We start from the raw sequence: 19,955 nt of genomic DNA on the forward strand, positions 1-19,955 counted from the left end.
ACCACCACCACCACCGATGGCAGAGAGCTAGGAAGTACAGCCACGTGCTGGCCACCGCAGCCCAGAGACAACGGTGTATAGAAGAGAAGTACGGATCTCTTAAGGAGCTGGGTCTTCCTTAAGATAACACTAGCAACGGACAAAAACAAAATTTCTAAAAACAGCCCTTGGAAATCCCACCTCCTTCTTCCCTTTTGTTAAGGACTCCAAACAAATGTCTGCTCTTTTCGCTGATAATTACTTAAGAAATACAACTGAGAACATTACCGTTTTCATTCTGTACCAATATACTGTGGTCATGCCATCCTGAAAACGCGATCCTGAAAATCATGTCTTGGTCATTTCTCACAACCTTACCCTCTGCTTTTTGTGCAAAAACATCCATTATGATAATTTACTTGGAGAGATGATTAAATCCACCCATTCCACCCTGATTTTTATCCATGTACCAATCAAATGAACCCCACAGTCAAATTTTAGCAGTACTTGACTTTGTGCATAAAAGGTATAAATGAAAAGGTCTGGTGAAATCAAATGCCCAATGCTGGCAGATAATGTTTTCATTTTAATTAATCCTGACCTTGTTTTTCTGTACCCTAGTTCTTTCCTGTATTTATGTTATTGTTACTCTCTTTAAATAGTAAGCCCTATCACTCTCTCTCTAAAAAAAAAATAAAAAATAAACTCTGCACTGAGCATGGAGCCTGCTTGAGATTTTCTCTCTCTCTCCCTCTGCCCCCTCCCCTGCTCTCTCTCTTAAAATAAAAAAAAAAAAAGGAAACACGATCAAGATAAAAGTTATTGCAGTTTAATTTTAACAGAATATTGACAATTTTGAGTTTATAGAGGTTGACGTTTGTTTATCTTTTGAAGGATTTTCCTGTTAGTTTGTGCAATAATCCCAAATGTTATCCTGAGTTACTTATTAACTTTTAATTTTTCATTTTTATCAAAATGTCTATTTAGAACCAATATTCCTAACATGTTGACAATAGAAATGTATTCTCTAAACCCATTCTTTACCCAGGTTTTCACTTTAGGACTTGCTCACGAAAGGTGGCTTCCTGTTCCGCAGCCGGGCATATACGGTAAGCAATTGAGAGAATAGTCATACCAAATAAGATCTGTCTGTTCTCTGTGTGTTACTTTCCTTTGTATATTTGCACATTTTGAACATGGTCCTGTTTCACTCTGACCACATTTCAGAAGCCTGTGCACAGGCTAAAATTGCATCAATTTCATGCTAATAGAAAACACCTTATTTTGATGTATTGCCTACATTTTACTTTGTTTGGTATCACAAAATTTTATATTTCTGATCATCTTAGTTAAAATTTTCTATTTTTTGTGCCCCAAAATGATTTTTTATAACTGATGTTTTCACGATGTCAAATGTAGAAAAACACATCCTATCTATTGTTTTCACGGGATTTTTGTTGTTCATCTGTGTTTCCTACTTTCCACATTTTCTGTGGTTCACCTGAGTGTGAAAAGAGAAGAAGAAAAGATTCTAGTGTTTATGGATTGCCTCCCATACAGCAGGCTTCTTATCTAATCAGGAGCAATCTCTTTGTCCCTGGATGAATGTGCGGCCCTTCTCCATGGACATCTACAGTTGGAGCATGGGTAAGCGTGTTTGCAAGACACGTGTGATAATCTGTGCAAGATTTTCCTCGAGTTTATGCCCCAGCAGGGTCATACTGTAACAAACTCATTAAGTTGTAAGTTGCACAATTGCTTGGTATGAAATTCCTAGCTCTCCTCTGTCTAGTTTAATAGAGAAATAAACATGAGAAGACCTTAGGCAGCAAATATCTCCACCCTTCTGGGAGCAGTAGTGGCTTGGAGGGGAAGCTGCCTTCGAGAGGGTTCTCTCCTCCCCTCGTCAGATGGAATAGATTCTTTCAGCTCCTTTTTTAGAATAGAGATGAGAGAATCCTTCCAAGATTGACCTAATTGGGTGGTTTGTGTTCTAGAAAACCTCTCCTCAGGCATGTTCTAATAAGCCCCACTGGGACTCCGTGTTTCTCCTCAGACTTCCCGGTCTGCTCCCTGCCTCCATAACCTGCTCTCTACGGCATCTCCACATCTTGAGCCGTTGCTTGGAACCAGCTGATTTTTCAGGGTCCTTCCTTCCCCCCTCTGCTGCTACACAAGGTGGCCCAGAGTACAGTGGGGAGAAGCTGAAATACAGAGGGGAATGCCGGGAGCTTCTTCATCGTCACACTCATTCTGCTTCCTTCTAGGTTCCCCTGAACGACCTGATGGTTTGGGAATTAGGGCAGTGCTGGGATTCATGAAATCCAAATAATGCCAAGTTTTCCGGGGCCGTAATGACCGGTGTTGTCTCAGAGGTGTGCTCTGTGGCTGGTTGTGGTTCCTGATCGTGTGTCCTGCTGGGGATGAGAGCAGAACTAGGGAACTGCTTTGTCCCCTTCCCAGTGGAGTGGGCATGCACTGTATCTCGCAGCCCACCCCTCCAGGGAGCCCTTAGACGCTACCAACTAGGCTGGGGCCATAGGAGAATCAAAGCGCCTTTTCTGAGGATTCTGCCACCTTTGCAGTCAGGAACAGGAGTGAGGGTTCTGCAGCTCCCACAGGCGCTCCCAGAAAGCACGATCCTGCCCAACCTTGAGGTATTTTTCCCTTCTGGGGTCCCTGAGTCCAAACGTGGGAGCTAACCAGGCCACCTTATTTTACTTTATCATTAATTCCTCTTAGACATGGAGTAACATCTACCCTTCAGTGGACTATCTCTCTGTTAACTATTCTTTTTAAAGTCAGGTAAGGAAATTCAGTCTTGTCTAAATATGAGCTGATTGTTATTCTGCTATGGGGGTAATTTGAGGAAAAACCAAAGCTAAGCTGGTTGAACATGTTGCTCACAAATAATGTAAGTATGTATAGAATTCAGTTAATTTCATTTTACATGGTGCAAAGCGGCTGCATGAAAGCAAAAACCTTGTGGATGGTGAAGCTAGATACAGAATAAGAAATTTCTGCACGATGGACTTAGGTTACATAGGTAGAATAACCTTCTTAAGCCAAAGAACTTTACACTGGGATGTATTATAGAGTGGCTTTACATTTCAGGAAAACTGACGTTGGTTTAGTCCTTGTGTTTCTGTCAATAGAACCACAATACGTAGTCTATGCTGCCCATACACAGCTCTTGCATTACTTATAACTTGGAGAACAGTGTCAGGCACACAGAAAGTACTCAGCTTTTAAATGTGAGACGTTCCCAAACCTGGACTCACATGTGAGTGAATGTGCCTGTGTATGTGTATGTGTGTGATGAGGTTAGAGGAAGTGCAGAAAAGAGAAGGCATTGTTTTGTAGAGGATACTCTTTTTCGTCTTTAATAGTTTGTTGTGGTTCTGTGCTCTTTTTAATCCCTCCAATCTCTTCAACAGACTGTGCTCTTTCCCCGGAAAGACATCAAAAGGTCAGGAGGCCAAATCTGCCTCAGTAGTCCTTCAACAACATATTATCCACAAGATCAATTGTAGACTTACATTGTTGTGAACACTTTGCAAAAACTGGCTTAAAGAGGATAATGGCCAATAAGGGGAGTGATTTCTAGGGACCTCCTGGAACCGCAAAAAAGGCGGGCTTGTCAGATTCATACAGTCATAGGCTATTCAAGAAACTGTTAAAGCTCGGTAATTGTTAAAGATCGATAACTGATTTAAGTTAATGAATGTTCACCGTGCAGCAGGAATGTGCTCAATATATTATCTCGATTAATTCATTGAATTAATTAACACACTTAATTAAAATGTATTATCTCAGTCTTCTCAACAACCTTGTGAAATAAATACAATCACTCCTTTCAAAAAAGTGGTAAAGTAGGGCTTGAGAAGTTAAGAAATATATTCAGAGTCATACAAAGAAGTACATGTGTATCTCACCCCCTAAGCCCATGCTCTCTGATTGCTATTCTATGCTGCCTTTCAATATTTGGGGATTTTTGAGGGGGGGGGGGTTGGATTTTTTTTTTGAGAATCTGGCTCAAGACAGAATGCAGAGAGCTCATTAATGTTTTGTTTTCTCATATTTGATCAAATTGATATCTAGTCAGTCAAAAAAATATTGAACACCTACAACGTTCCAGGCACAGTGCATGATCCAATATATGATCTTTTCATCACTCGCTAGATCAAAAAGATTCCTTCAGTCTGAGGGTATATTTTGTTAGATGAATTCTGAAGTATAAGTAGCTAGCCCTTATTAGTCATTATGATATCAAGAGGTAATATTTCAATATCCCAGATAAATGTCCTGACAGATGTTACTGCTATGGTGAATTATAAGATAGTATTTCCCAAGGTTTCTTATAAGACAACCTAAATGTAGACAATTAACCCAAATATAGATTTTTCTATGTAATCAAAATCTTCTAAGACACCACTCAAATATTGGAACTGTTGAGAAGTCTCTAGAAATACTGTGGAAGAGGAAATAAGAGATTTCGGGAATTGGGGGTTGTAGAAGAGAGATAAGGAAAACTGGGAATGGAAAGAGAATGTCATAAAGGGGACCAGGAGAGTAAAGAGATCAGGATAGAGACAATGATAGAATGAGGTAGAGGAAACAAGACGGGAGACATAATCATCAAGAGAGGGGATTCAGAGCAAGGAAAGTTACCAGGGATAAAGAGGGTCATGCATGACAAGGGTCAGTTCTTCAAGAAACATAATCCTTAACATGTATGCACCTAACAACAGAGCGTCAAAATACATGAGGCAAAACCGATAGAACTGAAAAGGAGAAATAGATGAGCCTACTGTTGGAGTTGGAGACTTCAACATCCCTTTATCAGCAGTAGACCCAGCAGACAGGAAATCAGTAAGGATATAGTTGAATTCAACAACACCATCAATCAATTGGACATAGTGAACATCTATAGACTACTTCATCTAACAACAGCAAAATACACATTCTTCTCAAGCTCACATTCACTATGATAGATCATATTCTGCGACATAAAATACAGCTGAACAAACTCAAAAGAAAAGAAGCCACACAATGCACGCTCTCAGACCTCAGTGGAATTAAAGTGGAAATCAGTAGCAGAGAGAGCCGGAAAATCCCCAAATACTCAGAGATTAAACAACATTCTTCTAACTAACACATGGGCCAGGGAGGAAAATCTCAGAAACTTTACAATATTTTGAACTAAAGGAGAAACAGAAAAGGGTTATGCTGAATAAATTGGTTATAACAATAATTATTTTTTTAATTTCTTGGAGGCAAACCATCTAATACTTCAGTTGAACTAAGGATTTAAAAATAGCTTTCATTTTAGGAATGCTGTGTGACTCATGCCTACAGCATTAGAAAAGTTTGTCAGCTCATCGGATCTTAAATTTTACTTTTGAAACCTAGGCCCCATCTCGTACTGACAGGTTTGTTCCTGTGTAAAGAAATGATTTCAATCTTAGATATTTACTTTGAAACCATGAAGACACTGGATAATTTATTAGTCATCAAACGGTTGGCCAATTTTTAAATTGCTACCTTGTACATGCATATAGGATGTATCATTTATAGCATAAAGCAAGGTCTGAATGTTACATTTGGAACTAAGAGGCATTTAATTTCTCTTTTAGTTCCTCCTCTCACTTCTGTCAGTCCATTAGCAAATTTAATCTGTTGCCCTCAGGTAAGATGCTTTCTTTTTATTTTTTAATTTTTTTAAGTTTATTTGTTGATTTTGAAAGAGACAGAGAGTGTGAACAGGGGAGGGGCAGAGAGAGAGGGGGAGAGAGAGAATCCCAAGCAGGCTCCACACTGTCAACACAGAGCCCGGTGCAGGGCTCAAACTCACGAGCCATGAGATCAAGACCTGAGCTGAAACCAAGAGTCAGACGTTTAACTGACTGAGCCACCCAGGTGCCACAGGTAAGATGCTTTCAATATCATGTGGGATGAAATAAAAAATGGGGAAAAAAGAAAATGGAAGTATCTTTCAAGTGTCCAATGCTTCAACATTTTGGAGATTCTAGTAATAGAGGGGCTTTTTTTGTTTTTGTTGTTTTGTTTTGTTTTATTTTGTTTTGTTTTGCCTCAGGAAGAATGTCCTTAATTGGGCAACCAAGATTTAAGCAAGCTAGAAATTCCAGACCCAGTACAAGGAGAGTTCAAAAATTCAATATTTAGGCATTCACTTATTCTTGTATATTCATTCATTCATTCATTTGTTCACTCAGTAAATATTTGCTAAGTGCCAGAATTACAAAAATGAGTGCTCTTGTTCCTTATTCACAAAGGGTGTATTATCACCCACTCCTGTAAAAGAAAGCAGACTTTCAGTCCATAGGGCAACTGTTCCTAACCTTAATGTACTCGTTAGGCCCCCTCCTGTCTCTTGTCTGCCCCTTTAAGTTTCAAAGAGATTCATGCTTGGCAAGTAATTTTTTCCCCATTATGTAACCATTTGGAAGCTAAGAAAGGAATTAAGCGAGGACTGAATGAAGAGATTATGCTTTTTATGAGATGTGGGTTCAAATGCATTTTCACAACTAAACATTTCCATATACTCTGTATATTTTCCACATAAACATTTTTATTTTTTTAATGTTTTTATTTATTTTTGAGAGAGAGAGAGGGAGAGAGGGGGAGAGAGAGAGAGAGAGAGAGAGAGAGAGAGAGAATATGAGTGGGGGAGGGTTAGAGAGAGAAGGGGACAGAGGATCCGAAGTGGACTCCGTGCTGACAGCAGAAAGCCTGATGTAGGGCTTGAACTCACAAGCTGTGAGCTCACGACCTGAGCTCATGTCAGACGCTCAACCTACCGAGCCACCCAGGCGCCTCCAAATAAATTTAAAAGGCTGTCCTCACACAGCATTGTTCCAGAAAAAAAAAAAAAAAAGTCCTGATAATGTGTTAGAAGTTCATAGTATAGTCATTAGATTCATTTGTGACTTGATGATCTAATTTATTGATAATCATTATTCTAAAAAAAGGCATTTAATGCTGCTTGAAAGGGATCTAATGGGGACGTTCTTCAGGTTCCAATTAGCTGCTCAGAGAAATTTTCCTTGCGTTGTATTTCAGTGAGGTTATCCCTGCCCACGGCCTGGTCCTCACTTTGTAGATCCAGCTTTGGAAATTTTGTTTAGTATATACATTTCCATCTGTCTCATACTATCCAAACTAAAAAGGGGGAAAAAAAAAGAACCAGGAACAAATCTGAATGGAATTATTTATCATTAAAAAAACTGGCAAGAGCTTTGCTTGGTAGCACATTTCCTCTTTGTCACAATATCTGCACAAGAAGGCAGATTAATACCTCCTGGTTAATTGGTGAGCACGGGCTCAGAGCAGAGGCAGGGGGTTCACTGGAGACCCGACAGCTAGGGTTGCTGATTGCTGATCACGCGAACCATCTGGACCGTGGGTCCACACTGGCCAGGAGGACAGCTCTCTCAGATCAGCAGGCCACCTTTCCCTGGACGGTGCTGAAAATGTGCTGGCACACACTGGCCCTCGGGGATCACCCCCTTCTCTACCCCTCAGCCTTTCTGTAGACACGTATCCTGCACACCTATTACATGTGGGTCCCCTAATTACAGTTGGATCCTCCTCCCCGAGTCCCCTGAGGTTGCATCAAAGCATCTCAAGAGGACTCTGGGATGTACTCACAACCCCCACCTACACGTTCACTCTGGTTGTCATGTTTCCTCCTCCAGTTCTTCTCATCCATTATGAGTGGATTTGCAAGTTCTAGTTTTCAAGAAGCAGTGTTATTGCTCTTATTTTCGAGTTCCTCAGGGAGCATCTCATTGATTCTCCACTGGAATTAATGACAGCTGGACCAGGGTGGGTTTTTTTTTTTATGTTTATTTATTTTTGAGAGAGAGAGACATAGAGCACAAGCAGGGGAGGGGCAGAGAGACAGACAGACAGACAGACAGACAGAGACAGAATCCAAAGCAGGCTCCAGGCTCCAGGCTCCGAGCTGCCAGCACACAACTGTGAGATCATGACCTGAGCTGATGTCCGACACTTAACTGCTTGAGCCACCTGGGCACCCCTGGACCAGGGTCTTAAAACAGCAGCACCTCTCCTTGTTGTAATCCTGGAGAGCCTTTTCTTCAAGAGGCAAGCAGGTACAAGTTCAATCGTTCAGCCTCAGGTTATTTTTGCCCAGTAAAGGCACTGACAAAATGTGTGCACTAGAAAGATGCTGATTTCTACATGGTATATTGCAAACCGTTACCGAGGACATAAGGACAAGCCAACTATTATTTGGTTCATCATCAATTCACAGAAGTCTCAAATACCCACTCGACTGCCAGAGTATTGCTACAGCAACCTGTGAATGACAAATTCACTAAATTATCTCCTTGCCAAAAAAAAAATTAAATTAGCTATCTATCAAGCATTTGGTGATCTTTCTATTGCTGAAGGAAGGCAGAGTTCATCTTTTAGTAAATGGTTGTTTATAATGGTTTTGAATCTCACACAGGGCACGTGATACAAATGCTAAGCCATCACACAAAGAGTGAGTCCTCCAACATGGTGCCATTCCAGGTATGGCCTTTCCTAGTTATATTAGTACCTGTATAATAATTAGTACCTGGATTAGTACCTTGAGATCTTGAGATATAGATAGATAGATAGATAGATAGATAGATATAGATATAGATATAGATATAATGTTTCTTTAATTTTTGACAAAGAGAGAGAGCAAGCTGAGGAGGGGCAGAGAGAGAGAGGGAGAGAGAAATCTCAAGCAGACTCCATGCTGTCAGCACAGAACAGAATTCAGGGCTCGGACTCATGAATTGTGAGACCATGACCTGAGCCAAAATCAAGAGTCGGTTGCTCAACTGACGGAGCCACCCTGGTGCCCCTGGATTTGCTTTTTGAATGGGAGTAGAGATGAGGTGAATTACAAATCGTGCATAGAGAACTGCATCTTGAAATGTCTTCACACAGATCCATACACACCACAGCCTTCAAATCAAGTGTGAACGCCTAACCTCACACACATTTACACCCTCTGCACACAAAGTCTAGACTCGTGATGCATGAACACTGGGAAGCCCACTGAAACACCAATTCCTACGAAGCTTGTGTGTTATTATTCAAAACAACTTTTTGGTAAATCAGTAACTGAGAGCCAATCAGTAGATTGCTAAGTGGCCAATTGTCGGTTTGTATCCATCACCCATTGAAAAATATAGTCAGTAGAGCCCATACGTAGCACATCCACTGATTCCTTCTTAGCAACCTAAACAATCACCAAAAATCCTCCTTCTTTCATGGTATAAGCTTCTGTAGAGCGCAAAGATGGATCTCCATTGCCGAACGCAGAAGAGCTGATATTTCTGTTGAGAAACCGAATTTTCACATCTCTTTTCGAGGCTCCTCTAATCCTCATGTCTGGAGTTCTTCCAGCACTGATTACCTCTCCACTCCAGCAACTTCTCTGAATAATCCTGGCATGTGCAGCTCCAAGATAATCTGTATTTCATGGTTACTTTCTTTTCTCTTTTGGCTTGACACTCTTCCTCCCCCTTACACTGTCATTGGCTTTAGGTAATCTGTCTCCAATGACACGACCCTCTTGTGTAAAACTGGTTGTCAGGTTAAGTGATTAACTTCAGGTGTAACTAGATTGTTAATGTCAAAAGTTTACCTTTTAAAAATGACAAAATATATACTGCAATGCCTGGATGTTTTTCGACAATTCTGTCCCAAGTTATCCATTTTATCTTTTTCATAGTGAAATGAGGGAAAATCAGACATCAGTCACAGAGTTCATTCTACTGGGATTTTGTCTTGACCCAGGGATTCAGATGCTTCTCTTTGGGCTCTTCTCCCTGTTCTATGCCTTCACCCTGCTGGGGAACGGGCTCATCCTGGGGCTCATCTGGCTGGACTCCAGACTGCACACCCCCATGTACTTCTTCCTCTCCCACCTGGCCATCGTCGACATAGCCTATGCCTGCAACACGGTGCCCCAGATGCTGGTAAACCTCGTGAAGCCAGACCAGCCCATCTCCTTTGCTGGCTGCATGACACAAACCTTTCTTTTCTTGAGTTTTGCTCATACTGAATGTCTTCTCCTGGTGGTGATGTCCTGTGATCGGTATGTGGCCATCTGCCACCCGCTCCGATATTCTGTCATCATGAGCTGGACAGGCTGCATCATCCTGGTGGTGACTTCCTGGGCATGTGGCTCCCTGCTGGCCCTGGTCCATGTGGTTCTCATCCTGAGGCTGCCCTTCCGCGGGCCTCATGAAATCAACCACTTCTTCTGTGAGATCCTGTCTGTCCTTAAGCTGGCCTGCGCTGACACCTGGCTCAACCAAGTTGTCATCTTTGCTGCTTCTGTGTTTATCTTAGTCGGGCCCCTCTGCCTGGTGCTGGTGTCCTACACGCGCATCCTGTTCGCCATCCTGAGGATCCAGTCCGGGGAGGGCCGCAGAAAGGCCTTCTCCACCTGCTCCTCCCACCTCTGCGTGGTGGGGCTCTTCTTTGGAAGCGCCATTATCATGTACATGGCCCCCAAATCCCGCCACCCTGAGGAGCAGCAGAAGATCCTTTTCCTGTTTTACAGTTTTTTCAATCCTATGCTGAACCCAGTGATCTACAGCCTGAGGAATGCAGAGGTCAAGGGCGCCCTGAGGAGAGTGCTATACAAGGAAAGTCATTCCTAATTGGAGTGACATTGGAATCCTTAGCCTCAGTAGTCCCCTAGAGCCCTGGGTACTGAGAAACAACTAAGCTCATCACTCTTTTTATGTCTGAGACTGGGTAATCCAAGAAACTGCAAAGCACTCTCTTTTTCTGTCCAGAAAGTATTTAGGTTTTATTGCATCATTATATTTAATCCTGTCAAACATATTCTTTCATCTAACTGCATAGTCTGTTAAGAATATCTAGAGGAATAAATTTATCTCATCCCCTGCTGTGGGGTCCAAAAAGTTCAAATAGGCACTCTATCTCTGACTTGGTCAGGTATGTTCAATAACAGCAGAACACAGGCTTTGGCAGATGTAGCCACATCAGTGACAATTTTTAAAAATACTGCAGCCACAGAGACTTAGGACCCATTGATACCTTTTTCATTTATACCCCAATTAGGATGTTTTCCATCCACTGTACTTCCTTTTATTGTCAATGCACCTAAATGCCTACTTAGGTTAAGGGGAAAACTGACTTTGTTGATTCAACCCTGTAATCTGGTTTATCATTTCTGGGGTCAGAAAATAAGTCCACACATGTTCAGCTGGCATCCCAAGGAATTACCCAACGAAATCCCCTTTCCAGTGTTCCCTGAGCTTTTGATGGCTACTTGCTTCTAAACTCTTCTCATCTGCTCAAGAAGAGTATCTGTGATTTTCTATGAATAAACACACACTCTCCACTTAGAAGTTAGCAAACCAATTTGACAGTAAATTTCATATATTAAAAAATAAAAAATTTAAAAAAAATAAAAAATAAAAATAGCACTAAAAAAAAAAAAAAAAAAAGTTAGCAAGTCCAGGGCACCTGGGTGGCTCAGTCAGTTGAGTGTCCGAATTCAGCTCAGGTCATGATCTCATAGTTCGTGGGTTCGAGCCCCGCATCTGGCTCTGTGCTGACAGCTCAGAGCCTGGAGCCTGCTTCGGATTCTGTGTCTCCCTCTCTCTCTGCCCCTCCCCTGCTCACACTCTCGCTCTCTCTAAAAAATAAACATTGAAAAAAGAAGTTAGCAAGTCCTACAACCCAACTCTCAATTATCAAGTGGGGATGGAATGTCCCAAGAAGAGGCAACTGAGTGGGGGGAAAAAGGGTTTTAATAATAATAGTAGTAGTCAACATTATTATCACGTACTCACTCTGTGCCATCCACTGCACATACGTAGCTGATTTCAGAGATCACCTCATTTTATCATAAAAACCCATTTCTCATTAGCATCCCATTTTACAGATGCAAACATTAAGCAAATGCTAGACCTGGGCCCCAACGATCTGACTCCCGAGCCTTCTCTACCTAACACCAAATGTAGTACATCATTATCGATATTATCAACTTCAGAGTAAGACTAATCTACCCCAAGCTAGGATACGTTAAGTGAATGTGTCTTTCTTCTCAGTCTATTTTTGTGCCACAATGAGGCTGGGGGAGCCAGAGACTATGTGTGGAAGGCTTCTTTTCTGGGTTAGTGAGCCCTATGGTCATGGTCACAAAGAACCTTAGGAGTTTCAGAGGAGCACAGAGAGGGTAGGAATGGAGGCTGTTCGCACTGAGGTTCTGTTTAGAACTCAGCATAGTGGCGAGACCCGGAACGAAGGCATCTCCACTTTCCCACCACTCACATGATCGTGCACACAGGTGTGCATGCATGCACACACACTTATGAAGTGCTTACTAAGGTGATGCCTATTCTACGCACTTTGCAAGTATTGTCTTTTTTTACAGCATTTTAAAAAACGTTTACTTAATTATTTTGAGAGAGGGTGCAAGTGGCAGAGGGGCAGAGACCGTGGGGGAGAGAGAATCCCAAGCAGACTTCACACTCAGCACGGAGCCTGATGCAGGGCTCAACCTCACGACCTCGAGATCATGACCTGAATCGATACCACGAGTCCAACATTTAACTGACGGAGCCAGCCAGGCACCTCATAAGTATTATCTTTTTTAACCCTCATAACAACTCTATGAGACAGGGACTATTATCAACCACTCTTTGGGTGAGAGAACACAGACACAAAGAGATTGAGTAACTTAACCAAAACGTTGCAGCTGATACGCACCTAATCCAGGATCAAACTTAGGTGATCTGACTGCCAAACCGATAGTCACAACCACCCACCAAGTAAAAGTCAAAGAGATTGTGAGGTCCCAGAAGAAGGAAATTGAAGTGGAGAAAGGGAGTAAGAAACTCAACCTCTAGCCAGAGATAGATATCGGGTTCCAGATAAAAAGGGTACTTATGTGTGCTAAAGAAGGCAGCTTGAGCCCTTGTCCGGGTGCTGTGCTGTGCGGTGAGCCGCTCTTGTCTGTGTTCCCAGCCAGGCGGTGCAAGGGTCCCCTGCAGTGGGCGCAAGAAGATGGCCACAGCGGTGGCACCCTCCAAATGGGGCAGCGGCCTTATCCAGGTGAATGAGCGGCCCCTGGAGATAATCGAGCCATGTTCGATGCGGGACGAGCTATTGGAACCTGTCCTGCTGCTGGGCAAGGATCGACCTGCCAGGCCGGAGGCCTCTAAGTCCGTGTGGTGGTGGTCACATGGCTCAGACTTCCACAATCTGTGGCTCCATCTCCAAAGCCCTGGTGGCTTATCAGAAATATGTGGATGAGGCTTCCAAGAAGGAGGTCAAAGACATCCTCATCCAGGACGACCAGGCCCTGCTGGTAGCTGAGCCCCAGCACTGCGAATCCAAAATGTTTGGCATTCCTGGTGCTTGTGCCCGCTACCGGAAATCCTACCAATAAACCATCATGATGATCAGGGTTCACCTGTATAATCAATTGTCATGGGACTTGGGGTTAAAAAAAAAAAAAAAGGCAGCTTGACTTTATACTGGACTAAAAAGAAAGGTGAGGAAGTAAAAAAATAATAAGCTGTGACTCCAGGGGTCAAGGATGGAGAAGGGGCCTTTGGACAGGCTGGACAGTAAAACAGAAAACAATGGAAGAGAAAGGTTAACAATGCAGTTTTAAACTGATGGCTCACCAAAATGAAGAGCCTTAGAAAGTGTTCTTGTAACTTACCTAAACTGGATGTACTTTGTAATTCCAATATTTCCTAAAACAGTGTTTAATCTGTCTCCTGACAGACGTTGCTGTGCTGAATGGCGACATTCGGTGAGATGCAGTGCAGTGGGCAGGACAAATCGTGAACAGCTGTCATTCCAGGGACGTATCTCACAGGAAAATAGCTCTCCTGGGACAAGTTGGAGCAGCAGGAAAGTGTGGGACGGAGAAACCATGCCCAGGGAGCCACCTGCGTGGACTCCGGACTCTGCAGTGCTCTCCTAAGTTTAGCCCAGGCATCCAGGAAGCCCAAGATCCTGTCCCGGATCCTTAAACGCCCATGATTTGTGGCTGCAGACAGGGTTCGAGTCCCAGGTCTACTGGTTGCTAGCTGTGCTTTTTCCAGGGCAGTCCTTTAAGACTGCCTGAATCTCTGTCTCCCATCCATCAACTATGCCTAATGAGAGCTGCCTAGGCTGCCCCACAGGACCGCTGAAGGCCTCAAACAAGAGTGGTGCAAATGGATGCATTTTAAAGACTTACAATGCTATGCAAACATAAGATATTGCTATTGTTATTATTAACATTCGATCAGAAATTATTCTAATACTGTCAGGCTTGCTAAACTTTTGAGCCTGGTAGCAAAGCTATCCCCTAGTCAGGAGGAGCATTGGAGGGAGGGAGGTCACCCAAACCTTTGTCCCCAAGGGCTTCTGCATCTCCCCTGTAGCCCTGGAGGGAATAGCCTTTCCCCGAGGCCAGCCTGCAGCCCGGACTCAGGGACCTCTCTGTGAGTCAGTTGGCAAAGGCACCATGGGGAAACTCTCTCCCTTTGAACCTGTTCCTGGCCCCTCCACCAAGAAAACATGGGGGACCTCTCCTAAAGCAAAGGAGTCCAGATTTCAGGGTTGTTTTGTTTTTGTTTTTGTTTTTTTTTCAGATTTTGATTCCCAACATGTACCATCTCTAATCTGGGATTTACAGGACCTTTCTCAATTATGTGTCCTCTCTCCCTCAAGAGAAGGACAAGAATCTGCTCATCTCTTCATCCCCAGGATCTGAGCACCCTTAACGTACTCACCTGGTAGGTAAATAAAGGACAATTTATCCATTTGCCTCACTTCCGAAATTTCAGCGTTGAACTATCTTCTGGTTTCTACCCTTCCTTACCTGCCTCAAATGGCAGCTTATAGTATAGTGGAAATTTAATTGTAGCTGATAATTATTGAGCACTTACTATAGATTGACGTGACATAAAATGCTTTAATATAATCTTCACATCAAATCTGTGGAGTGAGCACTGCTACTGTCATTACATAACAATGAGGAAATAAAGTTTAGAGAAACAAATTAATTCACCCAAGGTCACAAAATTATTCACTGGTGGAACTACAAGCCACGACTAGGCCGTCTGGTTTTAGATCGACTCCGAATTGCTCTTTTGTAGCAGATCCACTGATGCCCACAACCTGAGTGGCTGGCATCAGAACTGTTCATAGTACGTACTTCGTAAACTTCAACGGAATGAACGAACAAATATTCATTGCGTTTAGATTTCTACCCATGATATATGGGCCTGGGGATGGGTTACCCTTCATTCCTCTAATTTAGGATATCTTTTATTCATTTATTTTGACAGAGAGAGAGAGAGAGAGAGAGAGCGAGAGCAAGCAGGAGAGTGGCAGAGAGCACGGGAGAGAGAATCCCAAGCAGGCTCCACGCAGTCATGATCTGAGCCAAACTCAAGAGGCAGACACTTAACCGACTGACCACCCAGGCGCCCCTAAGTTAGGGTATCTTCTAGTCCATCAGATGTATCCAACCCTTGCTTTTAGTATATTCTTACATGATGGATATTAATAATTAAGAATAGGTTGATGCTCTAAGATTACAGAGAAGAAAGGGAAAAATTAGGATAGAAACATAGCACTAAATATAGAAAGTCCTGGGGGTGTTTACTTATTTCTATCGCAGGAAGCAGTGGTCTCAAAGGAATGTGCCACACTGCCGCGCCTGTGATTCTGGAAGGCCAGGATGATCCTGGTGCCAGACGGGGAGCCATGTGAGGGTGTTGCCCTTGAAAACTGGCAAGAGGGTGGAGGCGATTGCGGGCAGTAACCACTGGAAATGACAGGGTGGGGATCTGTGCACGGTGGCTTCACTTGCCGCCTGGAATTAGCACCTGCAGCATCTTTGGCATGTGGACCAGGGATTGCCAACCACCAACCTACGGGATTGTTGTTTACTATTTGCTGTGAGTATAAAGTATCCGTGTTAAATATGGGTTGTCGAGGGCAGAATTTTGTCTGAAAGGAGGGCAGGAATGTAGTCCCACTGAATGAAAACACGACTCTTCCCCCAACTAGCAGGGCAGTGTCCTACTCTCCGTGCTTTCTTGACAAACTTTATTGGTTCATTTTGATTTGTCTTTTTTTTAATCAGTGTTTCTCTGTTTTTTGTTTTAATTTTTACTTTTGAAATCATTTGATCGCAAAAGGAGGCGGATCCTTGAACACGTCTGGATTTAGTCCACACGGCGCTGGCTCAGAGTTGGGGTGTGTGGGTTCTCAGCTCCCTGCACTAACCCACTGTGTTAGAAAAGTTGCCTAACTCCTCTGACCTTCAGTTTCCTCATCTATAAAATGAAATGTTGAGCTAGACGATCTTTAAGAGTCTTTCTTATTTTCTAGTTTTCTGTCCCTTGGTTGATTTCCTCTCATTTCATTGGAATTTGGATTTTCATTTTTTCAGAGGAGTAAAAATTAAGTTCCACGTGACGAAAATGAAATGGACTCAAAGATAACCACATATCCTGGGCCTTAAACATCGTAGGAACTCAAGAGTAACTGCCCGAGTCAGTAAGTGAGTTGAATACTTTAGTGCTCTCTTGAAACTGCATAATAGGAAGTGAAATGCCTACTCTTTAGAAAAGGAAGTTTTATTAGCCTCCTTGGATCTTACTAAATAGAACTTTCATTGGGAAAGGTTCTAGAACCAGAAATCAAACTTTGTATCTAATTTGGTATTTCTGTTGCCCACATTGTAAGTAATTGTTGTATCTTGTACTTATCGAGCACTTACTAAGTGTCAGGCATTGTAGGGAGATATACGCGTTATTATCTCGTCCAAATTTCATGACAATTCTGAGTTTAATGAGCTGGGTGCTTTTTATTGCACTCATAAAAAAAGAAAGAAAGAAAGAAAGAGAGAGAGAGAGAAAGAAAGAAGGAAAGAAAGAAAGACACAGAGACTGAGAGCTTTCCTGTGATTACAAGTACGTGACAGCTGGGGCTCTAACCCAGGTCGGCCTGACTCCAGAAACCACACCCACCGCCACTAAGCACAGGGCCTCTCTGTAGCCTAGACCCAGGGAATCTTTTTCCGTCAATTGTTAGGTAACATTCAAGAAAATCAGCCTGAATGTTCTGAAAACCCATTAAAAAAAAAAAGATAAAAATAGAGCTAGCAGAGTTTTCAATGCCTATATAATGAACAAAACAGTAATATACACATCAGTTTTTTAACTGAGCAAAAATTACATAGATATAAGTGGAGACAAATGAGCCATGCACTGTAGAACGAGTAAAAACCACTCGTGAATACGATGATAGATGTACAGGCTCTCTAGTAAATAGAGAAACAAATCTGAAAGCATGAGATACCATTTTTTGCCCGTTAAATGGGACTAAAATAAAAAGATGAATATTTTCCAATGTTGCTGAGCATGTGGGCGATAGTCTGGATAGCAATATAAATTGATTCAGTGATAATTTGGGAATATATCTTCAAAAATTAAAGTTCGCACTCCTTTTAATGCAGCAACTCCAATTCTAGGAACGTATCCTACAGAGATATTCATATATATGTGCAAAATATATACATGTACATTTATTTTAAATTGAAGCATTATTTACAATAGTGAATGTCACAAACAAACTAATATCCTTCAGTAGTGAGTTTGTTAAATAAAACATTATAAATCTATACTTTTTTTTTTTCAAATCCAGTATTATTAAAACTATTTGGCAATTTTCGTAGCAGTACAAAGCCTTTGACTATGACCACTGGACACATTAGACATGAGTTTATGTTTTTGGGTTTGGTGTGGTTTGGGGTGCATGTACTTCTTCTAAATCTGCTGCCCTTCCTTCCATTACCAAACGGCAAAGTGCCTTATTTCTCTGTCCACAATATTCTACAAAGTATACTAACAATATCTACATTTAGTCCTCCAAGTAACAAGGCAAGCGTTTGGTATCTGGGGATTCCTGTTTTTTAAATAAGGTTTATCCCTCTAATGTCCAGAGAAGATTCTCATAAAATAAGTGAGTAAAAGAAGTCATATTGTTATAGTACTTTCTCATTCATGTGGAGAAAAAGGGGTGTGTGTGTGTGTGTGTGTGTGTGTGTGTGTTTACAGGCATATTAAGGTACAGGAAAATGTTCAAAATGATAAACATTAAAAGGTTAAAGAAGATGACTCTCAAAATGGGAAATGTGCTATGGAAAATAACACTACATTATTATAAAAATTTAAGGTAATCAAGTGTTAGTGTCACAATTTTTATTTTTTAAGTTTATTTTTTAAGTTTATTTTTTTGAGGGAGACAGAGCATGAGTCAGGGAGGGGCAGAGAGAGAGAGGGAGAGAGAGAATCCCAAGCAGGTTCCATGCTCTAAGTGTGGAGCCTAACTTGAGATCATGACTTGAGCCAAAACCAGGAGTCAGACACTTGACAGACTGAGCCACCCAGGTGCCCCAGTGTTGCAATTTAAAAGAAAAAAGAAAAAAAAAAAAAGGCGGGGCGGGGAGGACTCAGGTCCTTACACCTTGTGGCTCCCAAGGTTGTCCCGTATGTTGGAAGGAGAAAAAGCATGGAGGCTTTAGTGGGCCTGACCTCCAAGTGGACTGGGTCTTTTTGCTCACATCCCATTGGCTAAAACTTGGTCATAGGGTCTTACAAAGACGCAAAGCAGTCTGGGAGATACAGTCTCCATATGTACCTGGGAATAAGAGAAAACTACTTTGGTAAACATCTAGCAGTCTCTGCCACAAGTACTCAGAGGGTCTGAGTTTCTAGCCCTGTGGCCCTTCAGGACCACAGTGAAACTCTAAAGGATACTGAGAGAAGAAATAGAGACGTGTGATCTTCCTCCACAGATCTTCGATAGCAGCACTCCCACTGATCTATACAATCGATGTTTTTATTTTCAATTTTATGTGAAACACCACCCAGATAGAGTTTTAAGACAAATCCCCCAGGACCCACTCTAGTACAGACATTCCAGACTGCTCCTGCTCCCCAGATCACTTCCTGAGGGTCTCAGGGCGCGTATCAGCCCTGAAGCATCGAATTGCGATGGAGTGGGTAATCCTGTAAACCTGGGTTCAGGTATGCCACGATCAGATGGATACTGTTGTGCTTCCCCATCTATACAATGGTGATGAGATACCACCCACCCTGTCTGTTCCAAGGGGATGTTGTGAGCTTCAGAAAAGGTGATATACCTGTCAATACTTTTTAAACTGAAAAGAAGTACTAAACATTGTTCTTAGTCCTATAGCATAGATTCATCAATTCTTTTCTCTCACCTTTATTTTCCCCTTCCCTGCATTCTCTCTGTATTTTTTAACTGACCCCCTTGCAAGGAGATCAAGGACAGTGCGGCTCTAAGGAAGATATCAGAGAAGAGCCAAAGGAAAGTGTCCGAACAAAAGATGTAACTGGGCAAAAGGGCAGTTTTCAGAGACTGAAATTGTAGCCAACCCCAAATTAGACAGGTTTATGATCCTTCTTATCCAGAAAGAAGGTTGTTATAGGAATAGGAGATTGGACAGCTGATACTTTAAGAGGGTGGGAAGAATGGAAAGGCTGCATTTCTAGCTATCCAAAATGATGCCTCCAAGGCACAAGGCGTTGGCATTGAACCCGAAGAGCAGAAGGAAGTAATGACTGAAGTTGGTTATGAGGCAAAGTTCTAAGGGACTGAATGTTCCAGAGTGCAGAAGATATCCAGCATGCCTGGGTTGTTCGATCTTTCTCCATCAGGTCCAGCAGAACAAATTGTTAGTGTGTGTGCAGGGGGAATACTTCTGTGGGCTGTGGCAATGCCACTGATAGAGTAATATGACCTCATGGACTATTTGCAGAAGCCAACGCCTATTCGGTATGATTTCAGAGGCATCCTGGGCTTACAATGATCTCTCCCTGCTGCCTTCGGATACTCGGAATTTCTTTAGCAAGACCATCTTT

At 42.3% G+C, this 19,955-nt stretch overlaps 1 protein-coding gene and 1 pseudogene across 1 annotated transcript; both read left to right on the forward strand.

Annotated features, from left to right (window-relative positions):
• Positions 1-9,633: 9,633 nt before the first annotated feature.
• LOC125930271 (olfactory receptor 2A1/2A42-like) lies at positions 9,634-10,676 on the forward strand. Its single transcript, XM_049642034.1, has one exon. It carries the CDS (start codon positions 9,690-9,692, stop codon positions 10,674-10,676), a length of 987 nt encoding a protein of 328 aa, XP_049497991.1. The 5' UTR covers positions 9,634-9,689.
• A 1,439-nt stretch (positions 10,677-12,115) lies between these two features.
• On the forward strand, positions 12,116-13,477 carry LOC125930492 (40S ribosomal protein S16-like; annotated as a pseudogene).
• Positions 13,478-19,955: the final 6,478 nt, after the last annotated feature.

Source organism: Panthera uncia, chromosome A2, assembly GCF_023721935.1.
Source record: "Panthera uncia isolate 11264 chromosome A2, Puncia_PCG_1.0, whole genome shotgun sequence".
Lineage (NCBI taxonomy): Eukaryota > Metazoa > Chordata > Mammalia > Carnivora > Felidae > Panthera > Panthera uncia.